The sequence below is a fragment of the Rana temporaria genome, chromosome 5 (genome assembly GCF_905171775.1).
Source record: "Rana temporaria chromosome 5, aRanTem1.1, whole genome shotgun sequence".
NCBI lineage: Eukaryota > Metazoa > Chordata > Amphibia > Anura > Ranidae > Rana > Rana temporaria.
In genome coordinates this window covers 78,576,032-78,589,699 of record NC_053493.1, presented here as the reverse complement: position 1 = coordinate 78,589,699, position 13,668 = coordinate 78,576,032, and the positions used below count along the sequence as shown (strand labels likewise).

Here is a 13,668-nt window from a genome sequence, read left to right as displayed (position 1 = left end):
ATGTGCCGGTTTTCATTTCCCTGCAAAGCAGGGAATAAAAACAGGCACATTCAATAGTAAACGCTCCACACAGTACACACAAACACTGGTTAGGCACACATTTAACCCTCCGATAGCCCTAGATGTTAACCTCTTCCCAGCCAGTGTCATTAGTACAGTGACAGTGTATATTTTTTGCACTGATCAATGTATTTGTGTCACTGGTTACTACAAAGTAGATAGCCACCATTACTAGTATATTAAAAAAAAAATCCATTATATATACACCATAGTTTGTAGACACTATAACTTGCGCGCAAACCAATCAATACACGTTTATTGGTATTTTTTACCAAAAATAAGTAGCAAATACATACTGGCCTAAATTTATGAAGAAATTCGTTTTTTTTTTTTATGGATATTTTTTAGAGCAGACATGAAAGAAATATTGTTTTTTGTTTTCTCCTTCAAAATGTTCTGTCTTTTTTTCCCATTATAGCGCAAAAAAGCAAAAAACCCAGTGGTGATCAAATGCCACCAAAAGAAAGCTCTATTTGTGAACAAAAATATATAAAATTAATTTGTGTACAGCGTTGAATGACCACGCAATTGTCAGTTAAAATAAGGTTCCCATGTTCAGATATGGCCCTTGGAATCTGGTGAATTCGGCCACAAACACGTTTTTTGTTTTCTCCTTCAAAATGTTGTCTTTTTTTCCATTATAGCGCAAAAAAGCAAAAAAAAACAGTGGTGATCAAATGCCACCAAAAGAAAGCTCTATTTGTGAACAAAAATATATAAAATAAATTTGTGTACAGCGTTGAATGACCACGCAATTGTCAGTTAAAATAAGGTTCCATGTTCAGATATGGCCCTTGGAATCTGGTGAATTCTGCCACAAACACATTTGCTGTCATAAGGTGACAACACTCACTGTGCTTTATTTAAAAAAAAAATTGAATAATTAGCTGGCTCTTAGTTGGTAAAATCTGAAAAAAGGTACTGACATTTTATTTTTTTTACTTACTTGCAGTTTTGACAGACTTTGCAGTCCGGGCATTGCCAGCCAGCACGTTTTAAAGGGGTCACCACTACCTCCAGACACATCCCATGGTAATGCTGACCACAAGTTGTGCAAAAGAGCTGATCCAGCAGGTCTCCAGAGCTGTCACACAGTGCACAGTTAGTTTCATCCTTAACTGAAAAAGACAGAAAAAGGAAGATGAAAACATTAAAAAAGAAAAAAAAAATACACTTTCAGATAGATTTAGACCCCTTTTACACTGAAGACCGCCCCGGTGCACGTTTAGGAGATCTTTATAGCACCTATAGGTTAGCCTTAAAAATAGGCTTACCTGTAGGTAAAAGTCAGAGATGGGAGTTTACTCCCACTTTAAACCATATGAGAAAAAGATATGCACCATTGACATTCGTTTTTCCTGAACCCAGTCACTATTACCTTTGCTGTATAACTTGTTCTTTATGTAAATGTGTGAAATCTAGTGTATGGCACTCTTTAGAATACCATCCTGCCTCTGCAAGACAAATGTCAGTGTGGGTGACAGTCTAGTGTATCTGTAGGAAACGGGTACATGAATTCAGGGCATGCACCACATTCGGAAGCTGAGCTGCCTCCCTGCTTCTGCACCTGTTCGACAGCACAGTGGTTGAGAAGTTAAGAAAAAGGGTGGGCAGAGTCTGATGTGACTGACAGCAGTTGGTGGATTCCTAACAAACAGACTGCCTGCTATTGGCTATAGCAGGGGTAGGCAGCACTCCAGCTGTGGTGAAATTACAAATCCCATCATACCTCTGTCTCTAGGAGTCATGCCTGCAATTGTCAGGGTCTTGTCTCATGGGACTTGTAGTTTTACCACAGCTGGAGGGCCAAGGTTGCCTACCCCTGGGCTATAGAATGCACCCACTGCTTGCTGTCAATCAACAGGAGACAGCAAACCTGATAGATAACTACTGTATAAGCTTCCCCATCAGGCTCTGCCCACCGGTCTCTAGTTGCTCACAGACTATTGATTATATAGCCCGACCTTTACAATCAGTAACAAGTGGGGAGGGGGTAGCAGCAGCAACAAATGCAACCCTGCTATACAGCATACAGAGACACACACAAACTGTGCGCCTGATTGCCAACTTAACTCCAGTTATCTATGAACTGGAGGAAACATTTTCAGTATTTGGTGCAGAATAAAAGCCACTCTGTAACGCCATTAAGAACGACCTGAATCGTTTGCATGTTTTGGCAGATATACTGAAATGGGAGTATTTTGAATCTGGTGCAAACAATTTTAATCTGGTGCAAACAAAGTGAAGCTAGTGCGCTGCTGAATTCCCAATAATATAATTTACGAGGCCAAGAATTGTACGTTGTAATATAACTGCCCAAAGCCACATCCACGCAAAACAATGAGAAGTACGTACCTTTTGTGGGTGCTTACACAATTTTTGTACCTATTACAGCCAAAATAAAGTTCACACACTTTAAACTATTCTAGAGCAAACAGGCTGTGATATACACAAGACCCCCAATCACTCAAAAAATAAGTGCAAAAAAAATAAAAATATCATCAATATGAAAAAACACTCAGTATAAAAGCATACACCTGGGTGAATAGTCCCTAAGTGACCAAAAGATTAAACCATTTTATTAATGCTCAGAAGTCTTGCATGGTCTGAAAAAACTTACAACGCTCAAGAGCCTGATCGATGTGCTCTGGGCAAAGCAGAGAAAAGCAAGTGAGATCCTGAAAGGCGCCAGATCCAGCAGCGCAGGGGTAATGGTACATCTGCGAACATGTCTCTTCACAGCATTTGATTGTAGCTCCAAGGTGCTTACAGTATGCACATCGCTGAAAACAGAAGAAGGCTACATTACTTACACATACCTAAAAGACACAAAACACTTCGTTTGACAGGTAAAATCCAATCATCAAATGATGAATACTTTTGAGAGACATCTTCACTTTTTAAACACAATTTTTTTTTTAGCAAGTATGATTTTATAAAATATAAACAAAAGTTGACATAGTTTGATACATGTTAATCCTATTATAGTGCGCTTACAGTTTAAACACATCCCCAATTCCAAAAAAGTTGAGATGCTGTACAATCTACAGCAACACAGAATGCAAAGATTTCCACATCTCATAAATCCATACTTAATCCACAATACAAAATAAACATATCAAATGTTCAAACTGAGATAATATATACTGTATTTATTGGCGTATAACACACACTTTTTTACCCTGGAAATAGAGGGTAAACTGTGCCTGCGTGTTATACGCAGGGGGCCGTGGAAAGCTTTTTTCCTGAAACTTCCCTCTTAAAGTTAGGGTGCGTGTTATACCCCTGTGCGTGTTATACGCCGATAAATACGGTAATTTTAAGAAAAATAAGGTAATTTTGAAATTGATGTCAGCAACAAAATTGATGGTTGCAAAAAATAAATAAAAAATTGGACAGGACCATGTTTACCACAATGTAGCATAACCTCTTTTACCAATAATCTGTAAACATAATGGAAACCGAGACCAGTTGCATTCTTGAGCCTGATAAGATTTGAACTGCTCAACAGTCCCTGGTAATTTGTCATATTTTTAGTTTCAAGATGCGCCAAATATTTTCATTTGGTGAAAGGTGTGGACTGCAGGCAGGTACCCAAAACTCTACTACAAAGCCATGCCATTGTCTGGATGGAAGCATGTCAGGTTCCTGAAGACTTGTCCTCCAGCTTTTTGCTCACATCTCTGTATACTAGGCTTTCACAGTTAGACCCCTTTCACGCGGGAGGCGTTTCTAAGGCGCTTTATCACTAAAAATTGTCGCCTGAAAAAAGCCTCAGCTGCAAACCCAGTCTGAAAAGCTGAGTGCTTTGACGCTGGGGCACTGCAATGGCAGGGCGTAAAAAAAAGTCCTGCCAGCAGCTTCTTTGCAGCGATTTGGGAGCAGTGAATACACCGCTCCTGAAGTGCCGAACTGCCACCCATTGAAATCAAACCGCTTCAGCAGCACTTTGAACCCTTTATAAACCGCTAGCAGGGGTTAAAAGCGCCCCGCTAGTGTCCGAAAAGCGTCACAAACACAGCTGCAAAACGCCACTAAAAATGGCGGCATTTTATCGCCGACGCCTGGGCACTTTCAGTGTGAAAGCACTCTTAGAAAGCTGGAAGAAGTGTCAATGGACTAGGAGTATGATTATCAAACCCTATATATAGGTGTAACATGTGCTAAAGCTGAGCTTGTCCCCCAAAGAAAATGATATGCATCTCTTTATGCTACTCCAGGCAAACAGGCCCCTAATAGTGTGTTCACATGAGCATTGCAGAACTACTGACTAGCTGCTTTGCTTTTCACTCTTCAAATCTCAAATCTGATGTACAGAGGATTGCAGAAGGCCAATACCAGATATTTCCATTAGCTGCTTTTAAAAATACACAGAGCTCTATTTATAAATATTTTTACATAAGATTCACTCGACTTCCACCCGGGGGGGGGGGGGGTGACACATTTTTCAAACGAATTGTAAACTGTGTGAATATTGGGTAAAATGTATGTTATATATGCCTTGTGTTCCGCTTTAACCTAATCCAGTCTTCTGCAAAGCATAGTCGTCCTTTTCAAAATGATTGACAGCAGTCCTGAAAAGATGCATTATATCAGTTTAGATCTATCCAGATCCGACAATCAAACCCTACATTGGCCGGCACTAACTGTGAAACATGAGAGATCTGCAAAGATAATGAATGTCTGGGAATGAGGAACTGATTATATAATGGACAAACTGGCATATACGTTTAATTCTCCACATGATATATATTTATGCAGCGATATACATTCAAATTGTAAGCTCCCTTCTCTCAGGGAGCTTACAATCTAAGATCCCTACCTCACATATATATTACACACACACACACACACACACACTAAGGCCAATATAAACACGAGCCAAGTAGTCTACCAGATGTATTTAATGTGTGAAAAGAAATTGGAGTACGCAGAGAAAAACCATGTAAGCAACGGAGTGAACATGCAAACTAACTTTAAGAGGGAAGATTAAAGAAAAAAACATTCCACAGCCCCCTGCGTATAACAAGCAGGCACAGTTTACTCTTTATTTTCAGGGTAAAAAAGTGAGTGCTATACGCCAATAAATACAGTATATACAGTTGATGTCCTGGATGTGAGTTAAACCGATCACCATAGTGCTGGAAGGCAGAGGCTAAGCACCTGTTCTGCCCATATCTTCCCACCCCCGACAAATGGTCAACATTTTTTTTATAGAGAGGTGAAGAAGCACTGATTCTTAAAAAGGAGAAATAGGACCAAAGCTCCTTTTGCCCCATTTCTCCTGGCGATCTTAGGAGTGCACTTTATTCTGCACTCCTGTGATGTCACTCAGCCAGTCCAGGCTCTGGAGAGTGTCCGATTTTAATGTTGGAATTCACCCAGATGCCTGGGACTGACAGTTGGCTAAGCTTCTCAGCACATCACTAAAAGCCTGAGCTGGCCTGTTGCTCAGTGGTCCAAAGTCCTCTTTTCTGATGAGAGCAAATTTTGCATCTCATTTGGAACCAAGGAGCCAGAGTATGGGGGAAGAATGGAGAGGCACACACAGCAAGATGCTTGAAGCCAAGTGTGAAGTTTCCACAGTCTGTGTTGATTTGGGGAGCCATGTCATCTGCTGATGTTGGTCCACTGTGCTTCATTAAGTCCAGGGTCAACGCAGCTGTCTACCAGGAGATTTTGGAGCACTTCATGCTTCCATCCGCAGACGAGCTCTATGGTGATGCGGACTTCATTTTCCAGCAGGACTTGGCACCTGCCCACACTGCCAAAAGCACCAAAACCTGGTTCAATGACCTTGGGATTACTGTGCTTGATTGGCCAGCAAACTCGCCTGACCTGAACCCCATAGAGAATCTATGGGGCATAGCCAAGAGAAAGATGAGAGACATGAGACTGAACAATGTAGAAGAGCTGAAGGCTGTGATTGAAGCATCCTGGTCTTCCATAACACCTCAGCAGTGCCACAGGCTGATGGCTTCCATACCACACCGCATTGAGGCAGTAATTGCTGCAAAAGGGGCCCAAACCAAGTACTGAGTACATATGCATGCTTATACTTTCCAGAGATCCGATATTGTTCTATGTACAATCCTCGTTTTATTGATTGCATGCAATAGTCTCATTTTCTGAGATTGTGGATTTGGGGTTTTCATGAGCTGTAAGCCACAATCATCACAATTATGACAAATCACGGCATGAACTATCTTGCTTAGCATGCAATGAGTCTCTCGTATATTAGTTTCACCTTTTAAGTGCATTAGTGAAATAAATGAACTTTTGCATGATATTCAAATTTTTGAGTTTCACCTGTATAAGCTGATTAAAAACTTTACATCACATGTGAAAATGGTCTAAGGTGAATTATAAAATTGTCTCTTTGTGGTATATGAAATATGTAAGCAATACTAAATGATTCCAATCATTTTGATGTACACTATATAACCTTTCATTGGATTTTGTTATTTTATGCTTGGGTCCTGTATGGTGTAACTCTATGATGTTCCTACATGTTTCTATGTAACCCTTTCTTTATAAACATACGCTACTGAATTTTCTATTGCCTTTTGTATTGTGAAAATCAAATAAGAAACTTAATTGTTAAACAAAAAAAAGAAAAAATCTTTACGTCAGAACTCCTGTCCTCACTATATTTGTTTAGGGTCAATGAAAATCAATGTTCTGATGCAAATGGACACAAAACAAAAAAAAGAAAGGCAACAAACATTCTTAGAAGTTGGCAACAGCAGCCTGTGGTGTATTTATTTCATTACTAGTGTTCCTATGTATGTAAGAATTTCAAATTTTCAATGCACAGTACAAGATTCTTTGGAGTGGAAGAGAATAATTAGATCTGGGCTAAACTTGAACATGCATCAGCAAAATCACCAAGTTTTATTCTACATCAGGAAACCGATTTATTTAGAAAAATCTTATTTTTTGTATTTGCACTAAAATCAATGTCTTGGAGTTTGAGGGTACCAGAGAATATTTATTCTCCACATTCTTCATTAAAACACTATCAGTGTCATTCACTTGGTTTGGCATATATAGTCCAGTATAGTGATGCTCACACTGTCACTGCAGTTGCATACAGAACACATTTTCCAAAGAACATGTTATGCATGTGTGTAAAGATTCTCATGCAATCTGACAACCCTCCATACAATGTTTACAAGACACTTCCACTCCATATTTGTATGTAGAATGCCTGATGAGTTTAAAAACTGTACAACATCTGATTGTGTCTACCATCTTTAAACTACTGTGGTAAAGGGGTAGGTCAACATAGCGCTACAAACTGCAAGGCCTAGGTATACTGCAAATGTTAACTTGATACCTTAAAGCTGGTCGATACAAAGAACAGTTGAAAGAAAAAATCCACCTAAAGATTACTTCCTGGAACACAACACCATAGATTCTGTATCCAGTAAGTGTGGAAACATGAAAAACAACATTTTGGGGGGATTTTTAAAGGGTTTCAAAGACACGCATTAGATTTCCGTTGGGACCCCATAGAAAGTGTCATTGCTTGCACCTATCGGAGCCCAAAGTTGGACACTCCAACAAGACGTGCTCTCCCTCCCTGGCAACGTCGTCTTTCACACTAGCGGGCACATGGCTGAGGAGTTTTGTACTATGATGAGAAACCGAGATACTCGGTTCCCCAAGAGGAACTCCAAACTTCTTTTGAATGACACCGCACAGCATTGTCCAACAGCTTTTAAATCCACCCACTGCCATGTGTGGGACCTAATGGGCAACTGTTAGTCTCTCAGTTCACCATTAGGCTCTGGCCACCCAGTTTCAATACAACTATCCTGGCCCCTTTGGTAAAATGTAGCTTTCGGCCAGGGAATCTACTAGACAGATGAATGGGGCTGGGTATACCGCACTGTGCAGTAAGCGGTCATGTACAAGACACTTTCAGCACTGCAATAGCCCAGTGAGTACTGGCTTACCCAGAGCTGGTCTAAACGACTACCAATTTTCTAAAATGCAAACGGACAGTAATTCATTTAGAATCTGTTACCATAGTGGCAGGTTTGTAAATGGTAGTTATTGAACTTGGTGCAGGTGTCAGTAATGCTACTGAAAAATTTGCAAAATGTAGGTGCAGGAAATTCGAAAGGGAACTACCACAAAAAAAGTGTTCCAAGACCTTTATTATAACATTTATTTCATAACATAAAATAATGCTACAAATCCTATTACGGGGGATAGAATTCCTCACTGTGTAAAGACTTTCCAGTAGCTTGAGATAATCCATTATCTTTCATGGGAAGGAGGCAACATATATATTTTTCTGCTGCATTTTACCAACTTTCCAAACTTCGTCACTGAATTTTCAGATTCCATCTAGTTGTCTCCAATTGTTTACACGTTCGATATTCTAAACATTTAGGCCTCATTGCACACTTTAAGCTCAAAGACGTTTTTTCTCCTACAGGAGTTTAGCAGCGTTTTTAGGAATGGTTAAAGCAACAAGTGAAAAAGTGAAGTGTAACAATAAAAACAATGGTTTTGCCAACCAATCTCTTTAACAAATGGACAATGAAACTTTAGTGTATTTTTCACTAAATCCTAGTCCCCAAGATCAGAACTAGGACAAAAAAATACAGCTTTCGAAGCAATCGCACGATAATCTGATCGTTCGTACACAGCTTTCAAGAGCCGATCACGACAGTTCACCTAAAATTATCCAAAGGGGGCAAACATAAAAAAAAATCTTGTGTGATACCAGATAGTACGGTTTTGGTTAAATCAGTACAGTTTTCGCCTGAAAAAAAAAAACTAACAAAACTATGCACGCCTGGAAACAAAAAAATGTATTACATTACTTCACTTCCAAAGTTGTATTCGGTCATACTAGAATTTTCTTGAGTTGAGTAACCTCTTCATTTTCGATGAGACTAGCATGCAAAATAAAAATGGAAGATCATTTGTCCGATATTTTCTGCATGTGCACGGGCCTTAACACTGCAGTTTGTATTGGCTTTAAATTCTCTACTACATGAAAGCACATGTAGAATTTTGCCAAATTAATAATGCAATAGAGCTGTACAACATTAGCATTATTAAAGCTTTAGAGCCGTCAATGCACATTAAGTGCAGATTTAAAAAAAAGACAAAAAAGCAAGTTTACAGCTCAAAAGCTACAACACTATTGCAGCTACACCTGCCAAATTCTTGTCAGGTCTTTTATGACGCATGAGTCATGTATCTACCAGGAGTCATAACTGTTAAGTTAATTAGATCCCCCAGATTAATATGCTAAGCCCAGATCAGCATTGATTTTTCTAACCATTTAACAATGTCCCAAAACAGATGTGCAGCCCAGCAAACACACTTCGCCTTCATGTTTACAAAGTGTGATGACATTTTTACAATTATGCATAATCTACTCAGCCAGTATTAAGAAGAGACATAATAATTCTTTGCCATCTGCTTTTTAATTTCACATTTGCTTCGTCTGCACGTTAAACTAATAATCTTTTTTTTTTTCCTTTGTATGGAGCCGATATGGGAAAAAACAAGTAAGCCTTCTATGCAGCAATACAAATAATTATAATTCAACTAAAGTGAACTTTAGTCCAAAAAAAAGAAAAAAACTGTTTGAATAACCACTGTAAAAATATTTCTATATTCTGTGCTTTTTTATCATTGTCCTTTAAGCCATGTGTCAACTTGAACCCAAAGTGTTTGGCATTTTCTCCACGTCTGCAACTCTACCTGGTCCACCTTCTCAGTTCTGTAAACTTTTTCGTTAAAGTCTACTTTAATGGAAAAGGGTGATAAAAAAAAAAAAAAACACACAAGAAAAACTGTATGCTGACTAGTAATAACTTGCTCTCTGCCTCCTGTTCTCAATTAATAGAATTGTCTAATTGGCCAGTTGTAAAAAAAAAGTCTTAATCTTAATGCACACTACTAGTCTTTAGTTCAACCCAGCCAGTCAGGGCCACTATTTTAACTATGCAATGATAGTATAGCGATTTCTCCCACCATTTGCTGAGAGCGTTGAACGGGAGTCGGTCGGCAGACCTTTTTCGATCATGAACCTTCAACGGAAGTCGGCCGAACGGCCCGGTTCTGCTGGACCGGGTGCAGTACACACGGGCCGAATGACGGCTGGTATCTATTGAACAAGCCTGCATTCGGCCCATGTGTACTAGATTTCAAACACAAGCTATTAAGGGAGGAAAAGTGAGCATACATCAACCCACTCATTCATGGTACATTGCAGATTCCATGAAGAGCCAGTCTCTGTCCAAGGTCAGGTTATCTTTTCTTCTATGATTGCACAGGAGTGATATTTTTTAGCAAGTTTTGACCTAGAGAAAGTTCTTAGCAATGTTGCTCTAAGATTGACCCACAGTTTACACACAATGCAGAGACATTTTCAGTCTTGATGGCTATTCAGCCTTTGGACTGCACAGAACTAGGCATATCACTGCGAGGACTCATGTCATAATGTATTGTTATGTATTTTATGTGCGTTTAAAATGCATGTGAACTGCAAGTCCGCAAAATTCCACTGACTTTGAGGCAAGTTTGACATGCAGGTCAAATGCGGCTGTTTCTTTCAAGTACTGCATTTGCCATTCTAGTGCATGCATCCAAAAAGCAAATGCAGCATTTGACAAGAACACCTGTAAACACAAACCCTAACATGGACACTCTTGGGTGAAGTTACTAAAACTGGAACAGCTCTGCATAGAAAACAAATCAGCTTGCAGGCTTTCTTGTCAAAGCTTGAGGGCGAATTCACACTTGTCAGCCGTGAAATCGCAAAGAGGACGGAGCAATTCAGCAATCTGGCTGCTGGCTAGCTAGGGGGCAGTGTGGTGCACGGTTCAGCACACAGAACTGTCACTTTTTTTGTTTTGTACAAGCTTTACTTGAAGTGTGCGCTGCCTGACATTGCAGTGTGATTCAGGCCAGGGCACTGCAAAAAAAGAAATGCAGCAGGTCTGCATTTTATTGCAGTGCTAGGCTGTGTTGCAGTGTGAATAGGACACATAGGAAACAACTGCTTCCTGTGTGTCCCTGCGGTGACAGACGTTTTACTCACTGAAGATAGTGTGAATTGGCCCTAACAAGCTGACATTAGAAGCCGATTTGGCTACCATGCACAGCTGCACCAGATTTTGTGCTCTCCAAATTTATTAAGTTGCCCATCTGCCTCAAGTCATTGCTGGCCCGGAGACACTCAGACCGCTCGGGTGCACTCAGACCGCTCGGGTGCACTCAGACCGCTCGGGTGCACTCAGACCGCTCGGGTGCACTCAGACCGCTCGGGTGCACTCAGACCGCTCGGGTGCACTCAGACCGCTCGGGTGCACTCAGACCGCTCGGGTGCACTCAGACCGCTCGGGTGCACTCAGACCGCTCGGGTGCACTCAGACCGCTCGGGTGCACTCAGACCGCTCGGGTGCACTCAGACATTTGGGAAAAGAGTGTTTCCGAGTAGCTCCGAGTGTCCCGCTCATCTGGCCAAATAAATTACTGCACATCACATTGGCTTGAATCATGCTCTTCTTTCGAGACAACGCTCGCAAACCGAGTCAGGATTAAAAAAAAATTGCTTGTATTGCGAAACGCTCGTACGCCATGTTACTTGCAATCAGAGGTATTCCTGTACAATTTTCTTGTTCAATTTCCTTTAGATTTACCTTCCAATATATAGTGCAAGGACCCGCTGGATTGCATTCAAATGGAAAATGTTTGACCTCATATTATATGGTTTTGATAAATCAAAAGGAAAATTGTACAAGAAAACGGTATGTATGGTCGGCCTTACCCTAGCGAGGATAAAGAAAGGTCAGAAACCTTGGTATGCCTGGCAAGATATTCATGTTCACATCTGACAGGAGTGCACCTTTAACTGTAGAACTGATCATGCATATAATCTATTTAAACATGTATGCATGCAAGGAAACATCCCAAAATCACAGCACGTGACAAAGGTTATGCCATGTATTTCCTATGTTCACGAGAGGACAGCTGAAAAGCAAAAAGCCTATATACCAATTAAAAAGTTAAGCTAAGTAGGAGAGAGATTGTTCGATAAGCCCCAGTGATTTGGTTCATCTGACATTTCAGAGCCTGGCTAAATGAACGGAGAATATGACTGCATCTAATAGGACAACATAACTGCTAAGCCATAAGATTGGGCTGTTTTGATTCCAGTTTCACCTAACGCTCCCGCCTTTAACCTTTATGTCTCTCACATGAATAAACACTGTGCCTGCTCTGACCTTTACACAGGGAACCATCCATCAAACAGCCTTGCTTGAAACAGAAAACAAATGGTGTCACAATCTGATGTGACAGATTCTGCTGTTCTTGTCAAGCATTCTGTCTCCGCTAAGCTTGTTCTCCCACAAACACAGTGCTTATATTAACGTTTGCAAGCTAGTTCCACCTATAATAAGCCAAGCAGAAGAACAAAAAGTGAGTAGAAGAAATACATACAGGAGATGCTGGTCTGACAGTCAAATGGTGTCCCAAGTGGAGACAAGAAAAGATGGGCAGCTTCAAAGCCAGATGAGGTAGAGGCTGCAATGCTCATTCCTTGGAGCAGAGCAACTTAAACACTGTGCATACTCCGCAATATAGATCAATACATACTTCAAACACCCAGCACTGGGAGAGCCCATGTTCACATGCTGGGGTTGGACGACACTTGTAAGAAGCAACACATTTCTGTATAGATGTACAAGGATATGGGAAATTATTTTTACACACACACACGTTGAACTGGATGGACTGTCGTCTTTATTCAACCTTACCTACTATGCAACTACGGTATATGAAGAGAGGGGGAGGAAAAAAATAAACACACAAAAAAAAAGAAAAAAAAAAAAAAGACTTCTCAGGTGCTTAAAGCGGAATTTCCATCCCAAAATATTTTTTTTCATTATTGTGCTCATTAGACCTAAAAAAGTAAAAAAAAATATATATATATATTTTTTTTACTCATCTGGAAATGCCTGTTGCTATGCGGTCCCACGAAATCTGCCTTTGAAACCACCTAGGATTCTGACATCATCTCCCTCTAATGCTCCTGGGAAATGCGTGTCATAATTTCCCAGGATGCAGTGCGCTGTCCAATTATCTCTCCCCATCCAAGACTTCCAGGAAGTAAGTGCTTGTAGGCTTCACAATGCCCACAAGCAAAATGACAACGGTGTAGACATAGTTTTATAAACAATCGTTTTTTGAATATCTATGCGGATCGGCGGCGGATTGTAAAATAGTAAGTGACCGGATTTATATTATAAAAACGCAGGATGAAAGGACATACATTTAAAAAATGCGAATTGTGGTTGGAACTCCGCTTTAACCACTTCAATACAGGGCACTCTCACCCTCTTCCTGCCCAGGGACAATTTTTAGTGCTATCGCACGTTAAATTACAATTGTGTTGTCATGCCATTTTAATAATTTACATAGAGCTTTCTTTTGGTGGTATTTAATCACTACTGGGTTTTAATTTTTTTGCAAATTAAAAAAAAAAAAAAAAAAAAAAAGTAATTTATCTTTTTTGCTGATGGGCACCCATGAGGCTGAAATGATGGGCACCCATGAGGCTGAAATCAAGGG

General features: G+C 40.2%; 1 protein-coding gene across 7 annotated transcripts in view; it reads right to left on the bottom strand.

Moving 5' to 3' along the window:
* Positions 1-13,668, bottom strand: part of KMT2C (lysine methyltransferase 2C) — a 310,800-nt gene that overhangs the window by 164,078 nt on the left and 133,054 nt on the right. For all 7 annotated transcript variants that reach the window (XM_040352734.1, XM_040352731.1, XM_040352735.1 and 4 more), the window contains exons 7-8: positions 2,681-2,843; positions 1,007-1,178 (exon numbers count right to left, since the gene is read on the bottom strand). In XM_040352734.1, coding sequence (XP_040208668.1) covers positions 1,007-1,178; positions 2,681-2,843 — 335 coding nt within the window. The remainder of the gene's footprint in view (positions 1-1,006; positions 1,179-2,680; positions 2,844-13,668) is intronic.